The sequence below is a fragment of the Ascidiella aspersa genome, chromosome 2, assembly GCF_963924565.1.
Source record: "Ascidiella aspersa chromosome 2, kaAscAspe10.2, whole genome shotgun sequence".
Lineage (NCBI taxonomy): Eukaryota > Metazoa > Chordata > Ascidiacea > Phlebobranchia > Ascidiidae > Ascidiella > Ascidiella aspersa.
In genome coordinates this window covers 15,723,540-15,750,914 of record NC_139448.1, presented here as the reverse complement: position 1 = coordinate 15,750,914, position 27,375 = coordinate 15,723,540, and the positions used below count along the sequence as shown (strand labels likewise).

The following is a 27,375-nucleotide window of genomic DNA, read 5'->3' as shown; positions in this document are numbered from 1 at the left end:
AGAGTTTTACTTCACAACAAGAGGGTAATCTTATGAACTTACTTTTCATATAAGAATGTGAAACAAATTAGAATCTTGTTTGACGGAGGCCAGCGTGATTAACCGTGATTAATAAAAGTATTTACCTGAAAAAGGTTGGTGAAAAACTTGGATATTTAGGAATACCTTTGTGTTAAATATTATTGATAAAACCAGCATGTAAAATATATTTTTAACTGTTTCAGTTTTAAATTTGTGATTTGACCACGATTGCTCTCCAATATTGGTGAATAATATTAACTAATATTACTTATAGAAATCATGGCAACGCTGACTTCACCAAATAAACTAACTGGAGTAATTAGGAGTAGTGAGGAGAGAATTCCGATTGTTACACATGTTCTTACAGATGATGATGCTGGGTTATCGAAGGTTTAATATTTGTACTTGTCATTTATAAATAAGCTGCTAAATTAATTTATAGTAAGTTATAATTTACTTTTACATAACTAATATTAAAACCTAATTATTTTACACAATAAGCTTTATATTTTTTCAAATTTGTGTGCTTATTTCTTTAATATTTGGAAAATTGTTGTGTCTTTTTAAGGGCCTAAAACTTAAACCAATAGATCTTAATCGGGCAGCAAAGCTTTTGACTGATCCCCACTCTGATCAATTGTTTGAAAGACATGTTCATGCACTGAGGAGGATTTCTGAAAGGTTGTGATAGAATCTATGAACTTGTTATTAAAAATATCCGCCAACTGCCTAACTATTGTAATGTCATATAAGCTAGATTTGTGAGACATATAATAATAGTAACAAGAGATCAATGTCCGACATATTGAGATAAATATTCCATAAAGCTTGATCATGTTGATTTTGTTAATAACTGTTGTAATAGGGGGTTTTCCTTTTTTTCACAGATACTCTAAGGGTTTTCTCCTCAAGGATTTAGTTCAAGTCTTTAAAATCCTCAATGTATGTGCTGATCGCATATCATCACAAAAATGTTATATCGAACCCATGTGCAAACTTTTGCGCATATGTGGGTAAGAAAAAATTCATTCCATTAAATCGTTTTGTAAATTCATTGTTTTAAAAATAAAAAAAAATAATACAAAAAATTTCAATTTTTAATAAATTGATTAAACTTTGGTTTATTTTTATTCAATGAATATTTCAGGTTACCATTTTTAAAAGAAAAGATGTCTGACGAAACTTTATTTGCCCAAATAGTGGTAGAATCGATAGCACAATTGGGATACTTGATGCGTGTGTCAGACTCCACAGTTCGATCTGCACTAGCAGATGCCATAATTTCATTATACTGCAATCCACCAACCTTTGTTGACCATTTGGAAGTAAGTGCCCTTTATAAATGCACAGTTTTGCATTTGTATACAATATATTTGTAGAACTGAATTGGTTATATCCCAGTAAAGCGTAAGCAGTCAGTTGCCTTTTTCAATGAAACAGTGAGTTTTATTAAAATAACATACCATTTTCTATTATCTATTAATTTATTTTTTGGCTATGACTTTAGTTTAGTAATAACCCTATTTACCTATCAGAATTTCATTTTTTGCATAGTTTGATGTAACATGTTTTTTTAGGGTTTACGGCCAACCAGTCACAAGTACAATCAAACTATGGTTGAAATGAGTGATGTTGCAGAGACCCTTGTGAAATCCTTGTCCCTACTTGGCGAAAATCTGCCAATCAAACTAAAAATTATGAAAGTGCTTCAAAAGCTTTCTGCAAATTCAGGTAAATGTTTGCATTTATTAATATTGTAAAAACAAAATAGTATTGCCTTTCAACATTAGTATGCACTCCCGCTATTACTAATAATAACTAATAAATATTATTTATTGCTCTAAAGATTTTTTAAACTATTGTTGCAGAAGCCAACTGCAACCAAATGTTGAAAAGTGATGCAGCATTTCACATTTGCTGTGGAATGAATGCACCCGAACCATCGGGCTACCTTCTCTTTATCTCTGTTGAAATCCTGTGGAATCTTCTTGAATTTGGAAACCAAGAAGTCTCCCAGCAACTAGCCAACTTGGACTGTGTAAAGTGAGCCTTTTCTTAAAATTCTAATGAAGAAAATCATTGGTTTTGCCATTTTTAAAGCTAAAAATTGTGGTGTTCTTTGTCAATATAGTCAGATGAGACAAAACACATTTGTCATTCTATGTTAGCAGTCATTCAAGGGAAATGTGTTATAGATTAAAAGCTATATGTTATTGTTAAAGTACACTCTAATCACAATACAAAAAACAACTTGTGTTAAATTATTCTATTTGTTATGCTGATGGGTTTAATTAAACTGAAGGCGATTGTGGTTAATGGTTTTTGTATTGGGACTTTAAAAAATGGGATAGGCAATAGGTAGTACGCACCTATCCTATATAATTAAACAATAAAAAACGAACCTCATCTAAATCGAAGCTTAATTTATTCTTCTTAACAGTACGTTTTTATGGTAAGTTGTAAAAACCTTGTGCGTTTGGTTTCAAATATTTTTTCGTATGATACTTTTGGACCAGAATATCCGATAACCGTTTCTTTAGTTACAATTACAAGACAAAGAGTTGGACATACCAACTGTAAAATCCAGGCAAGCCATACTCGTGAAAAAGTTCTAACAATAAACAGCAGCTATTTTATTGTGCCGTTTATGTTGTTTTATTTTTAAGTGCGCTAAAGCAGGCCTTCAAAGAGCTGATGGTGAACGGTTGCTCAAACTACGAACAGCAGTTGCGCAACGACCTCCTTGTGGTCACAACCTTGGTCGTGCAAAACCCGGCGTCACCCATCGTTGAAACAGGTAAGAAACGCTTTGACCTATTATAAACTCTATATCAAATCGGTATATTATGGTCCACTTCACTGTATTAAAGTTTTTAGCTAGTTTAATACAGACATGACGGGTAATGAAACTATATAGTAAGGTAGTTCGTTTGGATCTTATACCTCAGGGATAATCAAAATAAGTCGACTTTATGCAGCAGGCAAATGTTCAATGATTGTATATTGAGTTGCTTCTTTACTTAATTGCGAAGCTGAGTTGGTGACACAAAGGCCCCAGTTTGTGATTTCGAATTTCCACCCTTTTATAACCTGCAAAAAAATCTCTGATTAGCCGACTAGTGTTTTCAGTCAGTCAGTCCTTTCTTTAACGGCACAATTTATTTGAACTGGTATTATTAACTAATCCCGGTCACCTAATATACTGGGTAATCAGATGGCACTTTATAAAGACAAATTGTATTGCATTCTCGATAAGTTTTTGCACAAACCTTTTCTTATTGGACGAGCTTTCGCCTTTTACCTTTTAGAATTAGACAAATACGTCCATTTACAAAATGTAATGTACATAGATCAGCTATTTGTGAATTTTCTCGGACCTTTTTTACATTTAAATCGCCTTTGTTAGATAAATGAGTACCATTTTTTACATTGAATGTGTTAAACCATATGGTAATCCTCCACCAGGATTTGCAAAGCAACTAATCCTATTCGCCACCTTTTCGGAGGTGAAGAGCCACAACCCACTGGTGAAGTCGCTTAGGCTTACTCAGAGTCGTGAAGACTTTGAACTGAAAAAGCTCCTTATCAACATGCTGGAACTACTTAGCAGAGAGCCAGCCGCTATACAGGTATGTATGTGTGTGTTAATTTTAGAGGTTATTTTGACAGATGGGAGGACCTACTGATGTACTGGGTCACAAAGTGTCAATATTTTATTACCGGACCGAGTCATTAAATGTGTACAACTGTACATTGTCCGAGGTAAATTTTTATTTAATGGCTGGTCGTTTCGAAATTCCTACATTTAACAAAATCGTTCAAATTTTGTCACGCTAAACGAACATTTTATTAACTGGCGCCAAAAGCTAGTAATTTAATTTTGAGCTTGAAATAAAATATAGCTGATACCTTAATTTAATTTTGCATTTGCTTCTATGCCACCCTGGTATTGATACCTCGCCCTGGCATCGACTCGGATGCAATGTTATCGGGCTTTCCTATACTCAGTAAATCAATCCCTACGCGGCCAAACGTTCAGTAAATAAGTTAATACATGACGTCATGCCAGTTTCACACCGATTTCTGGACGAGTGTACGAAAGGCCGAATACATTGCATCGAAGCGTACATCACACCGATTGCTCGAAATGTGTCTTCTTCTGCCGAGTCGCGCGATATATACCTTCATACGCATGCGCTCGCACACTCCAATCTTCTCCTCCAATATACGCATCCCTTAAGGCTCTTCCTCTCGCAGCTTCTCGCCGACGGCAAGGTGCTGCTGTCGTTGTTCCACTACGTGAAGGCCAACGAGGAGCGCAAGCTGCCGCGTGAGTGGAGTCCTGCGCAGTTTGAGGAGCTGCAGCTTTACGCCATGTCGGCGCTCAGCAGGCTCGCCGTACTGCTCATCGACGACTACATGACGTGCCAAGGCAGCACCAGACTCCTGCTGCTTCTAGAGTGGTGCGTTTCCCAGGTACGCCGCCTGACTGCCCTTCTTATTTTTGCCGGAGATCGGAGCGTACGTTATTTCAGTCGAAAAGTACCGCGACTCGATTTAATAATCTTAACTTAAATGCAAAATAAAAATTGCCTGAATTTAGATCTGCATTGTTAACGTTCAATCATTACTAATACCTATCGAGCTATATTTTCTTCATGGAGTTGCAAAATTATATCGAACTTTTTGGACTGTGAGAAATTCGAATGTGATATTAACTGCCTAAATAATTTTCCTGGCCCTGTTCGGTTAATCCCAGGCATCAATTTCGATCCGATATTTTTGAAATTCTATGCTCCGCCTCTAATAAAATTAAAAAAACGATGGACAACTCAAAATCGTATGCATCGGTTGGCAGCCATTTTGTGATTATCAATGTACGATATTTTAAACCGTGTTAATGTGCCTAATTAAAAGCACTTAGAGTCACCTTAAAAATATGGCTCGAAACTAGGTCTGCCGATTAATAAACGGCCCCAGAAACATTTGTGTTACGTAAGTCGGTCTCATGGACGTAATTTAAATTAAAGTGCTAATTTTTCTGGGAGTTGAGTATTAAATTAACTGATGTTGGCCGTACAGGCATGCAATAATTTGAAAATAACGTCCTAATCGTTGTTCAGGATAAGTTTTTGGGACACGGCAATTCCTTCCACGGAGCGGGCGGACGGGGAAACAAGAAAGCACAGATGCGGTTCTGTCTTCGGCTCATTCACGCCGTCGTCTCCAGCGGCAACGAAACAGTTGCTCAGGACCTCTGCGACCAAGGAGTCGTCGCCCAGCTTCTGAGTATGTAGTTATCATGTTTGGTGCTAAACGACTTGATAAGTGTGCTACCGTTTAAACAGAACCAAGAAGTGCACCCCGGTAGAAAAGGTGCCTCTGGTTGTTATCGTTGCTGTGAAGTTAACGTTGTTCTCATTGTCCTGTATCAAATTGTGTCGATCCGATCTGATACTAAGGGTCTTTTTTGTGCCTGAATTTAATAAAATCACATTGGCTTATTTAAGTGTTTTTTTAAATCATAAGTACATAACGTTGACTGGTAACGTAGATTTTGCCCAGCACCCCAATATCATGACTGTATAAATAATACAACGTTAAGGTTTATGGGGAGTTTCCTAGCTTTGGTTTAGCTCCAAGCTACTGTATACATTATATGTATTCTTAAGTGATTCGGGGGCACCTCAGTGGTCAATATTTCCAAACTTTATCACAATACAGCCGATTTGGCAAAGACTTTACTTCTGGCACTACATCATATAGTATAATAAGCAGGTGATACTTTGATAAAACAGCTGCGGTTTCGTAAAAAAGTCAAATCGTAAAACACTGCGCATAGTTTTTTACTTTTAATACCCTTTGCATCGACTACAGTCGCTATTGCTTTAAATCTTAGACATCCTGCAAAACTTCCAGAGCGACGGTTCAAAAGACGACGCCATCGACGTTGAGATGCAGTGCGACATGCTCTACATACTGTCCACCCTGTGCGAGACCGACATTCACAGGAAAGAATTGTTCGGAAGTCAGGTTAGCTAGTTTGGCAATTTAGCGGACATCCCTTCAGGCGAGCAAAACTAATTTGACGTTACCGGTTATATAACAAATTTGTCCAGTTTTAGTTATGTAACAAATTGTCCAGTTTTATTTTGTTGTTAAGTTTACCTAAACCTAATAAAAAAGTAAAACACTGTTGCAAGAATAAATTATTATCATGCTCGCAAATAATGTTAACATTTGTCACCTTTTGGCGTGTTTGTGACCAAAAACTTTTTTTCAACGATGGGAAAATGTGTTGTCTCTGGTTTTGTTGTGTCAAATGCACGTTTTCCCCCTTAAAGGTGTAAATTTTTAAACAAAATGATTTACTTGAGGTATTTTTTATTTAAACTGATGGTGGAGGTAAAGTGCAAACAGCGTTAATATAAAATAAGCTATTTTGAAGTTGCCAAAAGATGTCATACAAAAAAATGCTTTTTAGATCCAATTCTAAGACTCCCGACTAATTTGGTGTATCTTTATCCGATACATCGAATTTTCTTGTTGGATGTAATGTAATAATGTTCAACTAACACCAAAAACGCAAGAAAAAACTATATGTTGCCAAACCAAAAATAATGCCAGTCAAATTACATTCTCCCGGTTGTGAGGCAGTTTTCCGACAACTTTGCTATTTCAGGGTATCGACGTTCTGGTGAACTACATGCGTCACAATCCGGACAAGCTGTCGAGCGGCCTCGGCCACCACAAGCTTATGCTTGCGGCAGTTGACGCTACTTGGTGTTGCGCAGTGGGCTGCTTCAGCACCGAGGATTTTCTGCTCGAGAACGAGGGCGTATTTCTACTCATCGACTTGCTTCAGGTTTGGTTGCGTTTTTCCGGGAATTTTGCGGTTTAGCTGCGATCGCTTAACGCGGAAAAAAATGCGCGCGTGTCCCAAGCCGGGGCTTCAGAGGTTCCTCACTCAAAAAAAGGATCCACAAAAAGCCTTTCGCAATTAAATTGTACAAAAAAAGCAATGTCTTGTGTGTATAGTACCAAACACAAATTTAGGTTAAAATACGACTACTTTTACCTGAAATACTTTCTATGGAAACGATCCAAACGTAATGCTATTTAATAATATCCTATATAAATTGTAAGCTTATAAATAAAGTATTTTTGTCCTCAGCTGAATTCAATATAGTACAACCGTTTTATTTCGTGGAAATACAAACCACGAGCTTGATAAGACCCTGTGCAGTAAACTGATTCGCGCTTTTGTATCTTGGTGTAGTATAGAATCCTTGACAAAGAAATATACTGTTTAACATTTGAAATATTTGTAATTAAAGGTCTTACTGCTTTGTTAGGCAAAACACTATGACCTAAAAAAGCGATGGGTAATAACCGAATTTCTTCCCCCGATCTGATGGACGCACGACAATCTCCTGCGGATGGAATTAAATTACAATAGATCCAGCGCATATGGCGACTGAAAACGCAAATACAAGCGCCAAACCATTTCTCAACGAACCTTTGGAAAGCAAAAATACGTTTACTCGAGTGTCAATGATATTGTTATCATGTTGATCAATATTCCTTTGGATTTTTCACTACTTTTTTTTCTTTGTGCAGTGTACGGTTCTTGTAATCAGTACGCGCAAAATTCATTCAATAATTACTTCTCATACACCGACAATCCGACATGGCTTCAGTTCAAAATGCATCCGCAAGATTTAACTTAACTGTTACTACATTGTCACCACCTTACCGTGCCACAATTAAGACACAGATATAAATGTAGAACTTTAAGAAACGATCGATACTTAGTGCGCCTTTAGAACATTAAACCGGAAAGATGTAAATAATTTTACATAAAAAAATCAATTACCGTACCTTTTAGAGACATTTTAGCAAGCGCTAAAATAAAATTATGGGAGTTATTCGTGATTTTCCTTTGTACGAAAGCAAATGAGTCGCTGACTTTTATGATCAATGTGAAATGTTGCTCTGGCTTACGATGGTGGTGTACGACTGAAACGCTTAGACAACAACACAATCCTGCGGCGTGTTGTCTATTAATATACACACACGTGTACTATTTATTGGAAGAATATATATACACTTAATGGAAAACAAACCGGTTGCGCAGCTACATTAAAAACAATTTTTATAAAAGCATCCAATACCGTTATTTCTAATGTTTCGCGCACCTCTTCAGGCTTGCCCGCGCAATATGCACAACCTGATCCTCGGCTGTTTGCTGGAGCTATGTGAGAACCCCAAAACCATCGCCCACATCCACACCTGGAGGGGACTGCGTGACGTCACCGCTCCCCACCTCCTCATCCACCTGTGGAGGGAGGAGGAGAAGGGAATCGGAGCGCTGAGGGATGAGAACGGAGCGATCGCGGACGTGGCAGCACCAATTGCAGGTTCGGAGCTGCTCGCCTTGAAATGCAAATAGACATCGGATTACTTTGCATTAACAAAGCCTTAAACCAGTGCTTCTCAACCTTTGGGTCGCGACCAAAAATTGGGTCGCCGTTTAAATTGGTTGGGTCGCTGACTGCAGTAATTCACATGTTTATACTAATTGAGATTGTTTCTGAGCAAGATTTCCCAATTAGGAAAATTAAGGAAGCAATACAAATAATGTATTTATTAAAATTCGAAATTCTTCATGCTAAAGCCTAGTTTTTGTTCGCTTGCAAGAAGCTATTTTTTTAGTTCGCTTAAAGAGAAAAACAATTGGGTCGCCAAACCGTAGTCGTCATAATTACACTTAATATTTGGGTCGCCGCGAAAAAAAGTTGAGCAACACTGCCTTAAAACATCGGAATTAAGAGCTTTGTTTTGTTTAGTGTGGTGGTAGCAACCATGAAAGCTTCCCGGATTGAAGCCTATACCCGAATTGCCTTGCTATTGACCTGGCTTAACATACCTGGCTTAACATTAAAAACATATCTGCCAGCTTTCAAATTTCTTTAGACCTATAAATGTTTATCGCACCAAAAACACGTTTTCACAGCACATGAAAGCTGACGGCACGTTCGCCATTAAATTGCGGCTTTAGCAGTCGTGTCTACACAAGGGCTGCGGAGTCGGTTAAAAATAACCCGAGTCCGACTTTGGTCAAATGTGCGATTTTGTCGAGTCTTCAGTCCGTTTTCGACTCTATAGCATGTATTTCGCCAATTTACGTAACTAAATACGGTGGTTATTTAGAATTCCACTTTATAGGGGTGTCATATAATTCATTTACTTACAATACATTGTTGGAAAACATCCACCATATGCTATGCTATTTCGCCTTTACTATTTACAGTTGGCGGCAATATCAGTTTTAAAATTTGGAACTGCACGTCGAATGTGGGACTCGGGTAGTTTTACGTGATCTTACTCGAGTCCTGAACCCGAGTTCAATCCGCAGCCTGGTCTATATATTCTGAATCTTTAACTTTCGCGCCCTTTATACAGGTCAGATGCAGCGGGAGCAGGCGATCGTTGCACAGCCGTCGAGCTCCGCCTCCCAGTCGATCGTCGACGTGTCTGAGAACCTCCGCGCCAAGGTCTTCGCTCTTTTCACGCGCCTCGGCTTCAGCGACCTTCCCGGGCTCACCACTGAGGATTACGTCACGCTCGCAATAATCGAAAAGTACCTGGACTTCAAGGTGGGCGTGCGTTTAGCGTTGTATTTAGATACAAAGAAGGCGTACATTTGTGTCGACTAAGTAGTTCTAAATGGGTTGCGCAATTCAAGATCCGGAAACTGGCGCATAAGTGTGATGACAAAATGTAACTTTTCGACAGCGACGTTCTTCCTTAGAAATACTGCATTTTTAAAGTTTAAAAAATAGTATTACATCATTAGGCTATATTGGCTATTGTTTAAATATTAGGTTTATTATGTTTTATTAAAAAAGAATTATCCTACGGCTTGCGTTCTATGTGGTATTAATAACATTCTTTCAAACCGCGGCGTTGTATAGACGAATAAAAACGCACAAAACGGGGTCCGCGATTATAAAGTAACGCTAAAGGCCACAACACAACGAGCATGTCTTTAGCTCGGCGAGGTCTGGAGCGAAATAGCGGCGGAACTTCCACTGGAGGGCGTGCGGCCGACCACCCCCGACCAGGAGGCTATGGAGACGATCAGTCGTGCCATCGTGGAGCGGGGCAAGGGAGTCGCAATGCTCCAGGCTGAGCTACTGGAGGCGGAAACCCAGCAGGACCTGCACGATGAGAAGCAGTTTTACGTCGAGGTAACACTTGTGACCACTCGTAGGAAACGAAATAATATTTTAAATGACTGTCTGCCTTTTGTGTAAAAGCTCTTCGGCCAGTGTCTTTCATTATAAGAAATGCAAAATTTTGCTTTGTTGTGGCCTGGGCTAAAGGGAACAAAAGCGGGTATTAGCAAAAATTGTGTTTTTTATGAATGGTAGCAAGCGATGTTGCGATTACACAAAGTAAAATTTTCTATTTGCCAGTGCAATTAGGTTTATGACACATGCCCATCCAACCGCATTGGACCAACATAATAACAGTTTGTCGTTCATGTAAGCGGGAGTCCTTTGCGAATCCTGTTTGTTATCAATTAAAGCAAGCGATATTACAATTACCAAAATAAAAAATAGGCCAGAGCAGATGGCGTTATGACGCATATCCAACACAAGAGGCTTATATGAAAATCAATAGATATATGTCTTCATTAGTTATAGTTTAGTGGTGGTAACAGGTAATTTCATTTTATTGCATATTTGCAGTGTGTTTAGACCCTGTTTTTTTTACTATCGCCTTAAATACAATTACTTTACCGAAAGTAACTGATCCATACGCGCCGACTTGCCATGCGCAAAGTGTGCCGTCACCGATCAATAATCATGATAAACAGCTGTCGTAAGCCGGAAGTGACGCCACTTCAGTTAAAGGAACTCGGCCTTATGCGACGTATTTGATCCGTGAAATGGATGTGTTGTGTAACAGGAATTTCCAAAACAACGTTGTGTGTATATAGAAGAAAACGTTTTAAATATTACTCGACCAAAGTTTAGAAATATAGGCTTTGTTTCGGCAAAAGCAAAATCTTAACTTGCTGTGAAAAAGCTGTTCAAAAGTTGTGCAACTGTGTTAATTGTGCAAATGATAAAAACTCCAACAATCTTCAGACTTTTTAGGGAGGTAATATGTCAAAAATGAATTAATTTCAATTATGCTTGAGAATAAGCAAAATATTATTTGCTGTTTTCCGTGTTATTTGGTTTTGAGTGATAATCTCACATATTGATTTTTAAAATATGTCCTCTTGGAAACCACACACCGTTAACTCTCTTTTATGTAAATTACGTTGGCCTTAGGAATCATAAAGGCAACTCTGTAGTGCCGACATCATTTTCAAACTAAACGGGCGAAATCGTGCGCTCAGCCGATATACCTCATTACAATCGGCGACAAGATCATTGATCGGCTGCCATTCTTTCAGGTCAAGGAGAACCACAAGCAGCAAGAGAAGGCGATCGCGCGCTGGAACGACTACGTGAAACGCACCTCAGACTACAAGCACCTTGTCGGCAGCAAGAAACAACAGGATAAGTCGATCGAGTCGTCGCGCGCCAAACCGCGCTATCGCGACCAACAGAGCAAGAAACTCAACGCCACCTTCCACGAGACCCTGCTAAAGAAGCTACAGACCACCGTATGTCACCCACACCCACGATTCGAGTTGTTAAAGCTGTGCAGTGTTACTTAAATAGCTTCAGGAACCTGGGGAAATGTCTCTGGGTTAATAAATCGAAGTAGTAAATAAGCAGATATTATACTTTAAAGAACGTTAACGTGCTGTATGTATGGTGAGGCAAACAAATATGTTATTATTAGTTTTGTGACATCAAAAAATTCTAGTTTTCATTCTGTTCCAAAACAATGAATTTCTGTTTCACTATTTTACCTAACGGAAGTAAAGAGGTACGTTTATGCATTTAAGGAGAAGTACATTTTTATGCAGTTTCTGAAAGCTTGTTGACTAAAGGCGATCCGTTTTGAATTGTGTTTTTGTTCCAGCTTTATGGGGTTGTAAAAGAAAAAGTTAGGCCAATCCGGCAGTCAACTGTCTTCTTCTGTTTGTTTCGCGTTAACATGCATCACATTGTGGGATACGTGACCATTGACCATACTGAACCCTGTTGCTACTCCACATTTTAAGTTTTAAAGATATTTTTTTATGGGGTATCTGAATGGTGGTTCAGCAAACAAACAGGGTCAACGTGTAAATCAAGAGTTGTGTTCAACTTTATAGGCTGACGTACACTTGGTTGTGATCGTCTTTTCACTGGGAAAATGCAAACATTCGCGGTGACAGTTCTGCGAAAAAAATCAGAAAAAGCGCTTTCATAGGCTGTTTGGCTTCTGCCATGCGCGTTCACAATCAGCGATAATTTAGGGCTATAAAGGATCATAAAAAGGGAACAAAGCACATAAGGGTGCCTGTTCTTCCGTAAAATACCATATAAATTGCGCATTGCTAACCCTAAGTGCAGTAAAGCATTAGCATAACTACAGGTTGCTTTTCTTATTTTCCCACAGACATTCCAGGGGCGAACGATCACCGTAGAGAGCACTCCCAAGACAGCATTGCTGGCGGGAAGTGTAATCGTGGCCACGGACAAGCACAACGAACGAGGACAAGTCCTGGCCTGACACCCGAATCGCTTCTTCATTACTTGACTGACGTTTAGTCCGCGCTTTTTTGTAAATATCACGACTCGTCTTTATGAGCGCACATCTTTTATTTTTCTGGAATAAATGCTAGGGGCGTTTTGCTCTAGCATATATTTTACTGGCAGGGTAACATAAAGTGTGATCGTTGTTTCGATCTGTAAAGTCTAGAAAGAAGTGAGTAGCAAACCGAAACATTTTCAGCGACTATTTGCGATTTGGTTATTAATAAATTTAATGGTCTCACTGCAGCAAAATTTAGTTAAAAGTCTTGTACATTGAGCACAAATGTGTACTTCAGCACTGGGCGGTTTATTGAAGCGAATAGTCTGTCATAATTGCATAAAAAGAAATGGTTGACTGGTACGGAGACAAGTGTAATTTTGCAAGTGATTTAACATAAAATTAAGCTTTAAGTTGCGGGCGATTTAAAACACTGGGCTAAATATGGTTTATTTAGAAAAATATTGAGCATTTCAAAATTATAGCACGATAGCTCATAGGGTTCATCATACACGAAAAAGTATTAAAAACGATAGACATGAAGAAATATTTTTCTAAAATATGCATATTACCGAGACCTTTTTAAAGTTTTAACACAATCTTTGCAAATTTGCACTATATTGACGATCGCTTAATATAAAAACCAACTAACATATATATGGGTAAATGTGTTAAATATATATGGGTAAATGTGTTAAATACAGTTATCAGTATGAAAAACATTTTTAGAACAGGAATTTTGTACTAGTGAGTAAACACAAATTCCGTTACTTAATAAGAGAAAGTCAAAAGATTTCAAGCAGGATTTGCATGTTATTAATCTTTGTTAATTGCATGGGGCAACCTATTTTGCACAATGCGATTTTAGTTTTACCAAAAGATAAGGTGTTTGTTTGCCTGTGCGTCTTTTAATTTTACTATCATGGTTATATTGCACAGAGTCGTGTGAATAATTCCATGAACATTTATTTGACGCAGCGGTTAATTCAACTTAACCACACAATAAGCACAAGGGGAACAGTTGACTTATTTTACATAAAATATTTTACAGAAAAGTTCAGACACAAAGTTTAGACAATTAGGAATGAATTATATACAAAAACATAAAAAAGTACTGTTCTGTGTAAGCACACACACACTGTGTAATAAAGTACATGTTTGAAATAGGCAATTAGCTATAAGCTGACAGCAAGCTTAGGAAACAGTGGAAATGGATCATGGAAGAACCCTTCTCTATAATTTAAAATAGTGTTAAATCATATTCATAAAATAGTGTTGAATCATAAATATTCTGTGAAAAAAGAGTGGAAACTTGATTATGTAACCAGAAGTAATTCTCAACAGGCAGAACATATAAGGCAGTGTTTTGTCTTACATGAAACTTGCATAATGCTGTCCAATTAAATTCACTTAGAGTTTGTTAGTGACAAAGTGTTGTGAAATTTCACTTATTGATTTTCCCTTTGTTTCTGGGACATTAAAATATGTAAATAGCCCAAATACCAACAGGAAAATTGCAAATATAACAAAGGTGTAGCCGTGAATGAGAAGTTCAAGAGGAGGGTATGCAAGTCCAATGACAAAGTTCCCCGTCCAGTTGACCAGACCTGCAACGCTGATAGCAGCTGGGCGGGCTGCTTCATTAAACAACTCTGCAGTTATGAACCATGGAATGGGCCCTGGACCAACTTGAAAGAAAATCACAAAAATAAAAACTAGAACAACTGAACACCACGAAACCCATGTCACTCCAATAACATTAAGGGTGACAGCCAGCAAAATAGAGCATATACACATGCCACCAATTCCGACTAGTTGGAGTACTCTTCTTCCAGCATGTTCAATTAAAGTAATAGATACACCTGTCATTACTACATTTGCAACACCCATGCCCACAGTGGCATAGGTGCTTTGACTCTCAGGCACTCCAGCATTGACAAACAAGCTAGTTGAGTAGTAAAATACAGCATTAATTCCTGAAAACTGTTGAGACAATTGCATAACAATTGCAATAATCATTGGACGTAACAAACTTGGTGTTTTAAATATTTCAACTATACCAGTAGTTTGTACTTCTGCTGCTGCATTTTGTTGCTGTTTAATGTCATTTATATCCTGGGAAACATTGCTGCTATTCCGCAACCATTGTAAGGCTTCAATGCACTCTTTCTCATTTCCTTTCTTGGACAGATATGCAGGCGAATCAGGACAAAAATACAAACCAATGATTTGATAAACAGAAAACAGTATAGGAACAGCAAGCAAGATTGGCCATCTATTCGCATTTCCCAACACAAAGGGTAAGCCAAGCAGTTGTGAAATAAGTATAGCCCCAACAATTCCAAGTTGATTAAATGTGCCTAAAATACCTCTATATTTCATCGGAGCAATTTCAGTGAGATACAGAGGTGCCAGACCTGTATTAATGCCAGAGTTAATTCCAGTAACAAACCTGCCAGCCATCAACATTTCATAGGAAGTTGCTACTTTACTAGTTGCCATGAGTACAACACCTACTCCCACTAATAGATTATTCACCAGAAAAGCTCTTTTTCTTCCCAAATGATCTGCCAAGTAACCAGCCATAAATGACCCAACCATACCACCAAGAGCAAATATAGAAACTGTGACAGCCCACAACACTTTTAATTGGGTCTTCTCCATGAATGTATTATACCGGGTGAAGTATGTCTGGTTGTAGAACTGCTCAATGACTAATTCTGGGGCATTAATGACCCCTGTGTTGTAACCAAACTGAAAGCTTGACCCAATGACAGCAACACTTGCAGCGAAAGTGAGGTTCCAAGATGCCTTTTGACATGGCTCCTGTAAAATTAATTGTTTGCAATTACGACTCTAAGATAAAGTTTTATTTAGATTTATTGGTAGCTTGGTGATGTAAAAATTAATTTATTTACTGATAATAAATCATTAAACTGACAAATATTATTACCATTTTTTCTGAATCATTATCCAATATTGGTTCCCCTTCCTTCATTATAATACACACGCAACACCCTATTTAAACAACAAAATTATATCTACAAAAAGACAATACTGGAACAACAGTAGAGTGATAGTAGTAATACATTGTTAGTTTTCAAAAGTTGATATAAAACTTTTTAAAGACCCCAAATATCTATGCCAGGGGTTCCCAACCTTTTTACGTTCTCGTACCACTTGGACGCTCTGTACTGCCACGCATACCACTTCTTGCAGAACAACTAATTTGATTGATTCATATTTTAATGTATTTTTAGCTTACAACTAGCATTATTCAACGCTATTTGTAGATTAAGCCATAAAACAGTAGATGCTATCTATCAAGAGCAATCATTTGGCATATTTGACACCGGTCGCCCACTGTTCCACAGTGTTGTACAGCTTTTTAAAGCAAATGCTGTGCTCCTTGGTGATAATTGAAATGGCCTGTATTTTAAAGATCGCAATGGTAGGAAACAACAGGGATGTTACGTACTAATGAATGGGCTTCGGATTTTTTTTTTTTGGTAAACAAAACCAGATGAACAAACATAAAGTTGTGAATCCAGATTTTTGTGAAAAAAACGCTACTTCCGTACCACCTGAAAACAGTCGCGTACCACCAGTGGTACGCGTACCACAGGTTGGGAACCCCTGATCTAGAATCCTACCACAATTACTTAATCAACGTACGATATTTGAGTTAGGGTGTAAGTGGGTCAAGTATTATTATATTAATTATTTAATAATAATACTTGACCCCCGCTAACCCAAATAATGTGCGTTGTGGTAGGATTCTAGACCAGCGCCCTGTATTTCGTTACTGTAAAAAAGGTTGTGAGATTAACGGATTCTAGACCAGCGCCAAACTTTTCATTAAGCAACCATGATGACTGATGACCCTGCGGCTGCACTTAAACCGGAAACTGTAGTTTTGTTTTAGAATTAGATTCTTGAAAATTGCAACTGGCCAAAGTTTATCCAGAATTTGACACAGCATGTTATTTTTACACACTCCAGTAAACCGCATCTCACGTGCGCATCCAACCAATGAATTTTATTTTGCGGAATAAAAAAATATATGGTAAATGCGGAGAGCGTATTACGCGAAAAGCGACAGAAAAACGCAATATGTGCAACAAAAAGAGCGGAAAAATATGACAGCAAACATTGCTTATTCATCAGAAAAAAACGTCGCATTTTAATTGTTTAGCAACATCCTTAACCTATTTCTTGTCCAGAAACACACTTCTATTTATGGTGTATTGGGTAAAAAAAACTATGATGGTATTAAAATACGTAATTCGAACCTAACATGAACCTTGAAAATTAAACGGGTTGACTCCCTGATTGAAAGTAGTCAAGTAGGCCTGCTTCTAAAATTGTAAGCATTCTGTATTTTATATTTAACCTAATCATGTTGTTGTTTTCTTTGGCCATAGAAAACAAAATATTGCATACTAAATATCCGGTGTTGCCCACTTTAAATAGGGCAATTACATGTAACAATAATATGAAACCTTTTTCAATAAGCGCGATATTTTACATAGAATGCTGCGATTTTCCGTGGTAAGGCCTAAAAATGCATTAAGCCATCGTCGTTGTCTGTTGATCACCATTGCATAGTAACATACCATTTTGGTGTGCTTATATCTCGTGTTATATCCAATGATTTAAAAATGACTTGTGGTAATTTAACATTTAACCGAAAAGTGTATTATGTTTTGTGTCTAAAATGGATCGACGAAATACACAATTACAATAAAACCATATAAGAGCACAGCTATTGTAAAAGCGTCAATTACCACCATTTCATATTAACAAAGGCGGCGGTCGTCCTTAACGCTGGTATTTTCGGTGCCACATCATTCTCGCAAGGTTTAGTATAGTGTTGGCTCAAACGGCCTCCAAGGTAACGAAATTCTGTGATATAGGTGATATATATCAATCAGGTACCGCTAACAAACGTAAAACCTTAGGTTGTAACAGCAATTGTTTAAATCGCGTAATGACTGTTAATCCTGAAATACACGCGATATTTTGGTTAAATCTGCCTAAATTTTGCGCGATAACATACTGCAAGAAGCTATAAAACATAAAAGTCTTAAGTTGGAAGAATTCATTTTAGCAAGGCGATATACTTGATTTGAATTTTTACGCAGGTAATTGCCCTAAAAGTGTTTAAAAAGTTTTGCGCGGTTACGTCAAGAAGCAAAAAGTCGCGCGCGCACGTGGAGAAGCAAGCTCAGCTTGCCATCGCCGCTCCTTCAGTTTGACGACGATTTACTCCGACCGACCGACCACCGCCGCGAACAGAACGGCCGACAAGCAGAGTTAAATATATAACAGATTTGCAGTTAACGGAGAGCAAGTTTCTCGTGAAATTTAAAATGGTAAAAAACACCTACCATCCATATGATGCAGGCTCAACCCCTCCCCTCAACCAAACAGCAAATCAAGCGGAAATAGGTCTTACAAGTTTTACCAAACCGTATTACTTTGGATGATCTTTACCAAATGGAAATTTTTGTCAGATAAAAGTAAACCTTCGAGGCATTGTGATCATTTGGGTTAAAGACTCGGATAAATGTGTTTTCTATAGAGCGATGGATTACACATTGCAGCGCACTTGTTTTACTTTTGTTGCGAAGTAGTAACTTGTTGGTAAGAAAACTACTTGGATCTCGGAAAAACTTGTAACTAATCCAATCCAAAGCATCCCGGCAAACTCAAATAAATTTAGTTATCTATAATGCTGTGCTTGGTTCGAGGTACAACAACCTGAAAACATTGCGCTAAAATTGTCCCCCGTGCAAACAGTTGTGAAAACAGTACCAGACCTTGAAAAAACATTTCAAATAGTTCATTTAAGCAAAACGCACAACAAATTACATTTGCTTAAAGCCCACTTTACTCAGGGTCCTGGTTAAGAACCACTGGTCCAGAGAGACGTAATTTAAACTGAATACTTAACTTGATCAGAAGGCAAGAATTTAAAGAATAATTGACATTCTTAGAAAATAAAATAATACACAATAAGTACAAATTTGAGAAATTAGTATTGTATTGTATTGGGAGTGTATTGTCTGCGAGAAAGTTATATTTTATGAGTTGTCGAGCGGCTTGTATTTTAACAACGAATGTCGAAACAAAACATCACTTCGTCGCGGCCCGGGCAGACATATTAGAACGCAGTCACGAATAACCCGAGGGATTGCCCCAAGGCAAGATACCATGAGAATATTTTTATTACGTATGCGGAAGCATGAGTTGCCTTAGGAAGCTTTCAGGGAAAAAATCATTCTGGCTTTCGCTTGTTTTGTTTTGAGCAACGAATATTGGATTGAGGTTTTATTTAAATGGTTTTAGTTCGTCTGTAGTGTTTTTGTTAGTACGGATAATAAATACTCTTGGCTTTACGTAACAAGACGATAATTTTTTTAATGAAATGCGTGTTTTTTGTTTTCTTATATTACCATATTTGTTAACTTGTTCAATCTGTTTACATTATAATAAAGTATACCTATTCAGATTAACGTTTTGTTTTACTTCTGCATTAACATCTTTTAGAATAAGTGAAGTTTTACTCTTCATAGAAAAATGAGAAATCAATTTTTAATAATTCTTTTTGTGATTGGTTTAATAAGTGCTGCCCCAGCACCAACTAAAAAGCCAGAGCCAGAACTCGTAGAAGAAACTGTTGATACAATTGCTGCACAAGAGGCTGCCAACCAGGCTCAGAATGTGGTACATACGGCGCTGGTCTATAATCCTACCACACTTTATTTTTTTATATTGCTAACAATATTTGGGTTAGAGTGCAATAGCGTTTGGGTTTGGGTGGGTCCAGTATTATTATTATATTTATTCCCAATATTTATTTTTTGCTTACAATTTCAATTTGTATGTAGTTACTATAAAAAAGTAGTAGGATTCTTGAACAGCGCTAAAAAAATCAGCTCCCGATACTGGTACTAAAAATTATGAAAATCCATGGAAATTTGTGTATAATTGTTGCTTGTTTTAAGCTCCGTATTTAGCTAGTTTACAATAGTTAAAACATAGAAAATAAATGCAAAAAATGTCTGTATTTTCCTTTGGATGATTGGTGTAATTGTTTTATTTTTATCTAGAACACTGGCCTGTATTATGATCAATACCTTCAAAAAGTGGTAAAACTTTTAGAAAGTGATGAAAGTTTCAAAAAGAAAATGGAAACAGCGGACTTTGATGATATTAAGGTTGGTAACACTTGTTGGAAAAAGTAACTTTAATTTTTCTACATTATGTATTGTCTTAATTTTTAATATTGTTTTCCATTTTGTAGAATGGAAAACTGAGCCCAGAAATTTACAACATGCCAACTCAGATTAGAAATCAATTGAATGAATTAAAGAAGGAAGAAATGAATCGTTTAAGAAAGATCTTGCACGCCAAAGTTGATGTTGAAAAGGGTACATAAATGTTTAATGGTAAACAATATGTGATGAACAAAAAAACTAATATTATTATGCTTTTAAAGGAAGAAAAGTTCAGAAATCGCCATACTTAAATCAGATTGCCAATCATCTAGATCAAAAAAATCCCCACACTTTCGAGGCATCGGATCTAACAAATTTAATTAAAGCTGTAAGTTTATATTTTAGATTTAATTTGTGATGTGATTGATTAGGCTGATATATTGCTTTACAACTTTTATACCTATTGAGTTGTTAAAACACCATATGTTAACTTATAGAAATTTAATTTACTTTTTTATAACTTTTAAAACTGTTTTTAAGTTAAGTTATTTATTCAGGTTAAACTCCTTTGTACTTATGTCAAACTCCTTTGTACTTATTGTTTATAAAAAGACTGCCAATTTTCAAATATTTAATTAACTAACGATTTACATATAATTATTTTAATGCTTTTAAATTATATAAAAAATAAACACGTATGGCACAGATAACATTCACACCAAGCCCAAAAACAATTTCCTTTTTAGTATTTTGATCCGGTAAAATGTCCTATTCTGAAAAACGTGGTATCAATACATGTAGATGTGTGTGCTACCCAAACAAATTTTGTGATTGTTTTTTTAGAGTAATAAGCTGTGGACTGGATTTCATATTTAGGCAGACCGATATGCCGGCATGCTGTATTTTGCCCAGATTTGCTGTAAAATAAACCACTTAGCATTTTGTTAACTGGTATTCATTTTTTTACAGGCTACAACAGATTTGGAAAACTATGACAAAAACCGACATGAGGAATTTAAGAAGTATGAGATGGAAAAAGAAATGAGACGCGAAGAGAAAATGCTAAAGCTAGATGAGCAGGAGCGGGAGAAAGCACGAATGGAGTACAATGCAAAACAGATAGAACTTGCGAAAAACTCCAACATGCATCATCCTGTAAGCAGCCATTTGTAGTATAGTATATTGCTAAATTAAGGTAACTAAATGTTTCCACTCCAAACTTTAACTAAATTCATTTTTGTCTCCCATTGGTCAAATAATAGCCAAACACGACTGTGCACAGATATATTATTTTCTTACATTAATACGTAGGTAAACCTGTAAATTTCGAGAAACTTGTTTTAAGCAACCAATGGTTTCTTTATGTGTTCGTCACAAACAATGAACTAAAATGGTCAACAGGGTAGCAAAGAGCAACTTGACGAGGTCTGGAAAAGTGACGATGGACTTGTAGATGAAGAGTTTAACCCTAAAACCTTCTTTTACCTCCATGGTTAGTTTGCCTTTTGCAAGGCCCCCTTTCCTAACCCCAAACTGCTTGTTGGTTGTTTGTCGCTAATCACTCGTTTTAGTTTTCAAATCGCCAGTGCACGATGCGCTAACCAAACATGACTTCACCTGCAACCACAAACGCTTAGACACACACTCCCCTCTTTCAAACAAATGGGCGTCGCATTGTTGATTTTATGTGGATCCATTACACAATTAATACAGGGCAGTAAGGCACAGCTTGAGGAGGTATGGAACGAGGAGGACGGTTTGAATGAACAGGAGTTCAACCCAAAAACCTTCTTCAGAATACATGGTGAGCCCCCTGCCTTAAATAGATGGTGAGCCCAGAGTATTGGTGACATCAACTATAGTTGGTTTGATAACTGTTTTAGAAATCAGTTTTCTTACAAACCACCCACAATTCACCTGATTCTAATGTTGCATGGCCACCTCCACTTTAACAGCTTGCATGACAATGTAAGTTTGCTGCCATTTCAGGGTTCTTCATTAATGTTTGTCTGTTATTTTCAAAAGTGTTTAGCTTGAGACAAAGTGATAATAAAAGCGACAAAGCATGATTTCATAGAGTTAAAAGTTTACTGCCAAATAGTGCAACATATTTATTTATGTCATTTTGCTACACATTTGTGCGGTTGTGCCAGTTTTGTTAGTATGCTACAAGTTCACAATACTACCCATCTCTGAACTAACTACTTTTGTTCAACAAGTAAATCCATAAATCTTAAAATGTGTATTATTATTTAACTTTTAAAATGTGTATGCTGTTAACCTAGAGAGAAAGGAAAAGGAAGCTGTACTGGTGACTGTTTATGCAGATGAGGAAATATTAGACTAGTACAGTCGGTAAAATTGTTTAGCCTATTTTTAAAAGCATATGTTTAATGTCATATGGTTTTGCATAGTTCTTTGGTACAAAAGGGAATGGGGTTGTAATGGATCCACTTGGTTTTGTTGCCCTAATATTTCACTTGCATGTCTTAATTATTGGTGTCAAGTGTTATTTTTAGTTTGTCTCCAGCTTTTACTGAACAAACTGCATTGCTTTTCCTTAAAAATATTTCATCCACAGTAGTATTTGCTTATTTATAATTTAGTTTTGCTTGTCCAACAGTTGAATTGAATGCTGCATGAATGTGACTAAAATTGTTTTCTAATACTAATTTTAAGTTAATTGTAAATAACAATAATACAATAATGTTACATAAGTGTAACTTATTATCAGACTTTTCTTATGCTAGTGTAGGTATTTAACATGGTAGTTTATGATAAATTGAGCAACCAAACGATCAATGTTTCTTTATTTTAAGATAGTAGTAAATACAAAATGTTTTATATTTTTAAAAACAAGTTTTTCACAAATGAGGAATATTGAAAAAATAAGTATTTTCACTCATCGGCAAATGCTGATTTGTATTTGGGCATTACCTTAATGAAGTAAATTGTATGGTGGAGTTATTTTTTTTTCATTTTAAAAAGTATATCTATACATTGGGTTTTATACTTCAAAATTTTAAAGAGTTTTTTTATAATAGATATGGATGGAAACGGCTATCTTGATGTAGGCGAATTGGAAGCCATCTTTGAGAAAGATGTAAGGATGCATTTGTTTTAACAAAACATTGAATTTATAATAAAAATGTGTTTTGTAAGTTCACTAAACCTTAAAAACAGGAGATTCAACATGTTTAAAAACTACCGTAATTTATTATTTAAACATACCTAATTTCACATTAATGTTTTTAACGTTTTACCAAAAGTTTATTACAATTCATGTGTAACATATTTTGTTTTACATGAAATACTTGGTGTAAATTTGTACTTGGTGTAACATTGTATTACAGAGCAAAGACGTACATAACATTTTAAACATTACATGAGAAACATGCCCTAATAAATTTGTTTTGTGACTTTGTGCTGGATTTATAGGTGGTTTTCCCTTGTGGTATTTAGCATGAAGATGTATTACGGCTATAAAACTTATTTAAAAATAAGTAGCTGTTTAAATAACCCAACTATCTATGTTAATAAATGTGCTGTTGCTGCCAGGCATTGTTTCAAATGGTACAATTGTTCTTTCGGCAAAAAATTTATTAAAGTACCACTGTTTCGACCACCTATTCAGGCAATCTTCTTCAGGGCAATATAATTTGCTATCTGTGTTAAGTTGTTGTTTTTAGACATATGAAATTTGTGTGTGTGTTATGTTGCAGCTGGAAAAAGCCTACAATTCTAACGATTCAAACTTTGACTACATGAAAATGGACGAGGAGCGGATGAGGATGCGTGAGCATGTCATGAAAGAAGTAGACACTGATAGGAATGGTGTCATCTCACTTGACGAATTCCTTCAATATTCAGAAACCCCACAATTCGATAATCCAGATGAGGACTCTTATCAGGCAGGAAAATTTTCCATCAAACATCTAAAAATACTTCAGCATAATGCATTTGAAAATTAAAGAAGTTTTACATTACATTATGTTTAGTGTAGAAAGCTTTTTTTTTTCAATATTAAAAATTGTTTGTTTTTCACGGAGTTTAAACTGTCTAACCAACAGTGAGAGTATTTAAAATATTAGAAATACTTTTGAAAAAAAAGTTATATTAATCATGCCAATTTCTAATCAGGCTTGGCATTTAAAAATATGCACTCGCGTGGCGAGTGTTTACTAATCAGAACTCGCCTGGACCAAATAGCACTTACCAAAAATGCCGGACGGCAGTCTGCAAAATTCTGTCCAACATGATAGTTTTTCAATAATTTAACCTTCCTTTTCTAGTTCGGTTCACAAATGGAATGTAGTTACATGCTAAAAAAATAACTAAATTTTAATCGAAAATTCTCACGCCTACAAGTAAACAAGTTGACTTAATTAACTATAATTTAAATTATTGATTAGTTCTTTAAACCGACTCATATATTTATAGTATTACGAACGTCCTGGACAAGTTGTAAATATTCCTTTGTAACGTGACAGTTTATAGTGCTGCTGTAATATCATAAACACTATAACGGTGACTTTCAAATCGTTCTCTTACCAACAATAGGTAGACCTTACATTGGTTAGCGGGCAAATTTAAAATCTTAACTCTGCTAATACAAATACCTGTAAAGTGCCTACAAAAATATTTGTTTTTGTGTTTGTGTAAAAAACAACCCTTTTTAATAAACTGGATGTCTTTTATTACAGCTTTATTCTGTCTGTAATAATTTTATTAAAATGAATATCTATCTTTTAGACTCTGGATCAACTCCTGGCAGAGCACGCTTTGTTCACCCAGGAAGAGATGACAAGATACAGGGAGACGATCAAGGAACAGGAGGAGGTCCTCAAGCAAAAGCTGGAGGCACTCAAGGGTCATGCCAAGGAGCTTGGAGGTCTGAGAAGGGAATTCGGAGAGGACCGGAGAGAGGCAGGGAAGGTTGGTGGTTGTCAGTTCTCACAAAAATTAAATTCCTTCCAGCTAATTTGACGAAAGGTATAAAGACATACTTTTAATAAAATAGATGGGTGTTGTAGACTAAAAGGTTTTGAAAGCCCTTAAATATATTCCTGCTGTAAAAACAAAACAAAATAGGTTTTCAGGTGCCGTTTGTGGACTGAAAAGTTTTTGAAGCTGTTGAAATACGTTTGTGCTGTTAATGTTGTTATGATGTGGCGTGTGTGTCTGTGCGTGTGCTTTCACCTTGTCACAAAAATTACAGTTTGAAGTTGGTTAATATGAACAAAACGCAACTTTGTTTTCAGCTTGTCATAAAAAGTTCATACTCAAGTTGGTTAATATAAACAGAACGCAACTTTTAATCGCTCGGATGTTGCTTGTTTAGGACGGAATTCAAGAGGACGAGAAGCTCCGGTTAGATGGCAAGGAAAAGGTAATCCGGGAGCAAGAAGCGAAAATGCAGGAACTCCACAAGGATCTTCAGGAGCAGAGCAAGGAGATCCTCCAAATGAAACAGGAACTTCAAAAGGTAATATCAGGTCTACAAAAAATAGTACTTTTTTTCATCTGGTAGTGTTTTTCGAAAAAGAAAACACTCACTTTTTAACCGTTTGTAAACTTTTGTAAAACCACATCTATCCAAATAATTATCCCCAGTTAACTAAAGATATTAAAACAGCATCTTTAAATAGCCACTTGTGCGTTTTTCCATTTAGCACGAGGCGTCTGACAAAATCGCCAAGAACATCCGAGACAAGGTCGACAACCTTCCACCCGGGGAAGAAAAAGAAAAGGCGGTCGAGCAAGCTCACAAGGAGCTGGAAAACCTAAAGAAGCTACAAGGAATCGCTGACGACGATGAAGAACCTCATCCTGATCAACCCCGAGATGGGGCACCACCCCCACAGGCTCAGTACCAAGGTGGAAACGTACCACCACCCCAGGGTGGAAACGTTCCACCACCCCAGGGTGGAAACGTACCACCACCCCAGGGTGGAAACGTACCACCACCCCAGGGTGGAAACGTACCCCCACCCCAGGGTGGAAACGTACCACCACAGGGTCAACATCAGGCAGACCCCATCATGGTTAACCAAACCTAAAAGCTGTTAAGCCCATTTCTACCACTGCCTAAGAGATATATTTGATATGCGTTTTAATAACAAAAATTATGGAGTTTTATTTTCTAATTCATTCCTAGGTCGGTGAAGCAAGCTTTACGTTTTACACTTTCTTTTTCTTAGCTATTGAGCGCGAAGTGATGTGTTAATGCGCAGTCCCTGTCGTTGTCGCGCGCGGATATTTAAACTATTTATAATCGCCGTCAAGAGTTTAAGATTGTCAGGCGGTAAGTTAACATTTGAACTTTTGGTTGAACTTTTCCTCTCCAGTGTTGAATGCTTCCGAAACTACAGTTGTCTTTCGTATCCTAAAACTTGTGCCAATCAGCAACACTGGTACACCATCATGCGTGCAATCTTTAAATGTCAAAATACATTGCTCAGTCGCAACAATTTCGTTTGGTGGTGTTTCACGTTTACTTTGATTTCAAGTGGCAGTTTAGTGTGAATATTGATTGGTTGGTTTGAAAAGTTTTAGACTAATTTCTCTTCTGGTGCGTTGAAGTCGCGCCCCTTTCGATTATATCTTTTGCCAACTTTAGCTTTGTAAATGCAAAACCCTCCGTGCGATCTTATATCACTTTTTCCTATGCTTTGAACCGTTGTAAGGGAAATATTACAGCCAAAAGCGCCGTCCCTTCACGACACTTTTTTAAATGAAAGGTTAAAGCAAACATATCAGGAATGCAGTTACATGCTTGCGCAATTGTTTTACAAATTAAAAATTCAGACCGAACACTGAAATAACTTTTTATCTACTTGAAGTAGATAACCGTTTAAAAACTAATTCGCTATTTCAAACGAAACGTTTTAGTTTTCTTTGTGACCAGTGTTTTTTTAAGGTGTTTTGGAGACCGACGCGGTCCCCCAAATTTCTCCAGCGGTTTCCCAAATTTCTCCAGCGGTTTCCCAAATTTTGGACTTGCAACTTTTTGGTATTTAAATGAAACACTTGCGGTATCTTAAAACTACTTAGCGGTCACCCAAACCAAACCTTAAAAAAAACCCTGGTTGTGACCATAGAAAGGCGGTCCGCGGCCCCATACTCTGTGCAATATTATTTAAAGCATTTTTCCGCGATCTGTACAAATCTACAATATTATTGCAGTACGGGTATTGTAAAGTACCACTTTCTTAGCTATCTAGCTTTACAAAACCCAGAATGTGAGTGTGCTTTACCTTCCTACGATTTACGTGGTTCTTGTGCAACTGTATGGCTGCGGAGTCATTGACTCTCCGAATTTTTATATAGCATACTGGGTAAATACGATTCCTTTGTTTTAAGTGCGGCCATTCCTTCAGAGTTAAGACTAAGCACAATTTGTTTATTAAGGTTAGGGTTTAAT

At 36.9% G+C, this 27,375-nt stretch overlaps 3 protein-coding genes across 4 annotated transcripts; 2 read left to right on the top strand and 1 right to left on the bottom strand.

Annotated features, from left to right (window-relative positions):
- The first annotated feature begins 3 nt into the window (after positions 1–3).
- Positions 4–12,977, top strand: LOC146163955 (cilia- and flagella-associated protein 69-like). Its single transcript, XM_083381116.1, has 18 exons — positions 4–134; positions 296–411; positions 590–702; positions 909–1,034; positions 1,169–1,346; positions 1,599–1,752; positions 1,890–2,064; positions 2,688–2,818; positions 3,487–3,650; positions 4,279–4,497; positions 5,145–5,310; positions 5,921–6,054; positions 6,704–6,886; positions 8,228–8,441; positions 9,487–9,680; positions 10,077–10,274; positions 11,495–11,707; positions 12,595–12,977. The coding sequence occupies exons 2-18, from the start codon at positions 301–303 to the stop codon at positions 12,706–12,708; spliced, it is 2,787 nt and encodes a 928-aa protein (XP_083237242.1). The 5' UTR covers positions 4–134; positions 296–300; the 3' UTR covers positions 12,709–12,977.
- On the bottom strand, positions 12,827–15,879 carry LOC146163954 (solute carrier family 2, facilitated glucose transporter member 1-like). The gene is made up of 2 exons (XM_083381117.1): positions 15,683–15,879; positions 12,827–15,555 (listed from the first exon to the last, which is right to left on the bottom strand). Exons 1-2 carry the CDS (start codon positions 15,725–15,727, stop codon positions 14,140–14,142), a joined length of 1,461 nt encoding a protein of 486 aa, XP_083237243.1. The 5' UTR covers positions 15,728–15,879; the 3' UTR covers positions 12,827–14,139.
- Positions 15,880–19,034: 3,155 nt separating this feature from the next.
- LOC146163953 (nucleobindin-2-like) lies at positions 19,035–26,617 on the top strand. 2 transcript variants are annotated; one of them, XM_083381151.1, is made up of 11 exons: positions 19,035–19,458; positions 19,845–19,952; positions 20,039–20,165; positions 20,234–20,340; positions 20,922–21,107; positions 21,666–21,756; positions 22,997–23,055; positions 23,675–23,863; positions 24,705–24,887; positions 25,294–25,437; positions 25,625–26,617. In XM_083381151.1, the coding sequence occupies exons 1-11, from the start codon at positions 19,312–19,314 to the stop codon at positions 26,009–26,011; spliced, it is 1,728 nt and encodes a 575-aa protein (XP_083237277.1). In that variant the 5' UTR covers positions 19,035–19,311; the 3' UTR covers positions 26,012–26,617. The 2 variants fall into 2 exon arrangements, with proteins under 2 accessions (XP_083237277.1, XP_083237276.1); XM_083381150.1 differs by lacking the exon at positions 21,666–21,756 and adding an exon at positions 21,354–21,444 and having other exon boundaries at positions 19,036–19,458; positions 25,625–26,615.
- The last annotated feature ends 758 nt before the right edge of the window (positions 26,618–27,375 follow it).

What these genes read in the sequence shown, in the direction of transcription:
- LOC146163953 (XM_083381151.1), top strand. Translation starts at nt 19,312, where the DNA reads ATGAGAAATCAATTTTTAATAATTCTTTTTGTGATTGGTTTAATAAGT. An exon ending in CAAAGTTGATGTTGAAAAGG is followed by an intron (nt 20,166 to 20,233) that starts GTACATAAATGT and finishes ATGCTTTTAAAG; the next exon opens with GAAGAAAAGTTCAGAAATCG. An exon ending in CAGATGAGGACTCTTATCAG is followed by an intron (nt 23,864 to 24,704) that starts GCAGGAAAATTT and finishes TCTATCTTTTAG; the next exon opens with ACTCTGGATCAACTCCTGGC.
- LOC146163955 (XM_083381116.1), top strand. Translation starts at nt 301, where the DNA reads ATGGCAACGCTGACTTCACCAAATAAACTAACTGGAGTAATTAGGAGT. An exon ending in GTCACCCATCGTTGAAACAG is followed by an intron (nt 2,819 to 3,486) that starts GTAAGAAACGCT and finishes ATCCTCCACCAG; the next exon opens with GATTTGCAAAGCAACTAATC. An exon ending in TAGAGTGGTGCGTTTCCCAG is followed by an intron (nt 4,498 to 5,144) that starts GTACGCCGCCTG and finishes ATCGTTGTTCAG; the next exon opens with GATAAGTTTTTGGGACACGG.
- LOC146163954 (XM_083381117.1), bottom strand. Translation starts at nt 15,727, where the DNA reads ATGAAGGAAGGGGAACCAATATTGGATAATGATTCAGAAAAAATG. An exon ending in ATAATGATTCAGAAAAAATG is followed by an intron (nt 15,556 to 15,682) that starts GTAATAATATTT and finishes TTAATTTTACAG; the next exon opens with GAGCCATGTCAAAAGGCATC.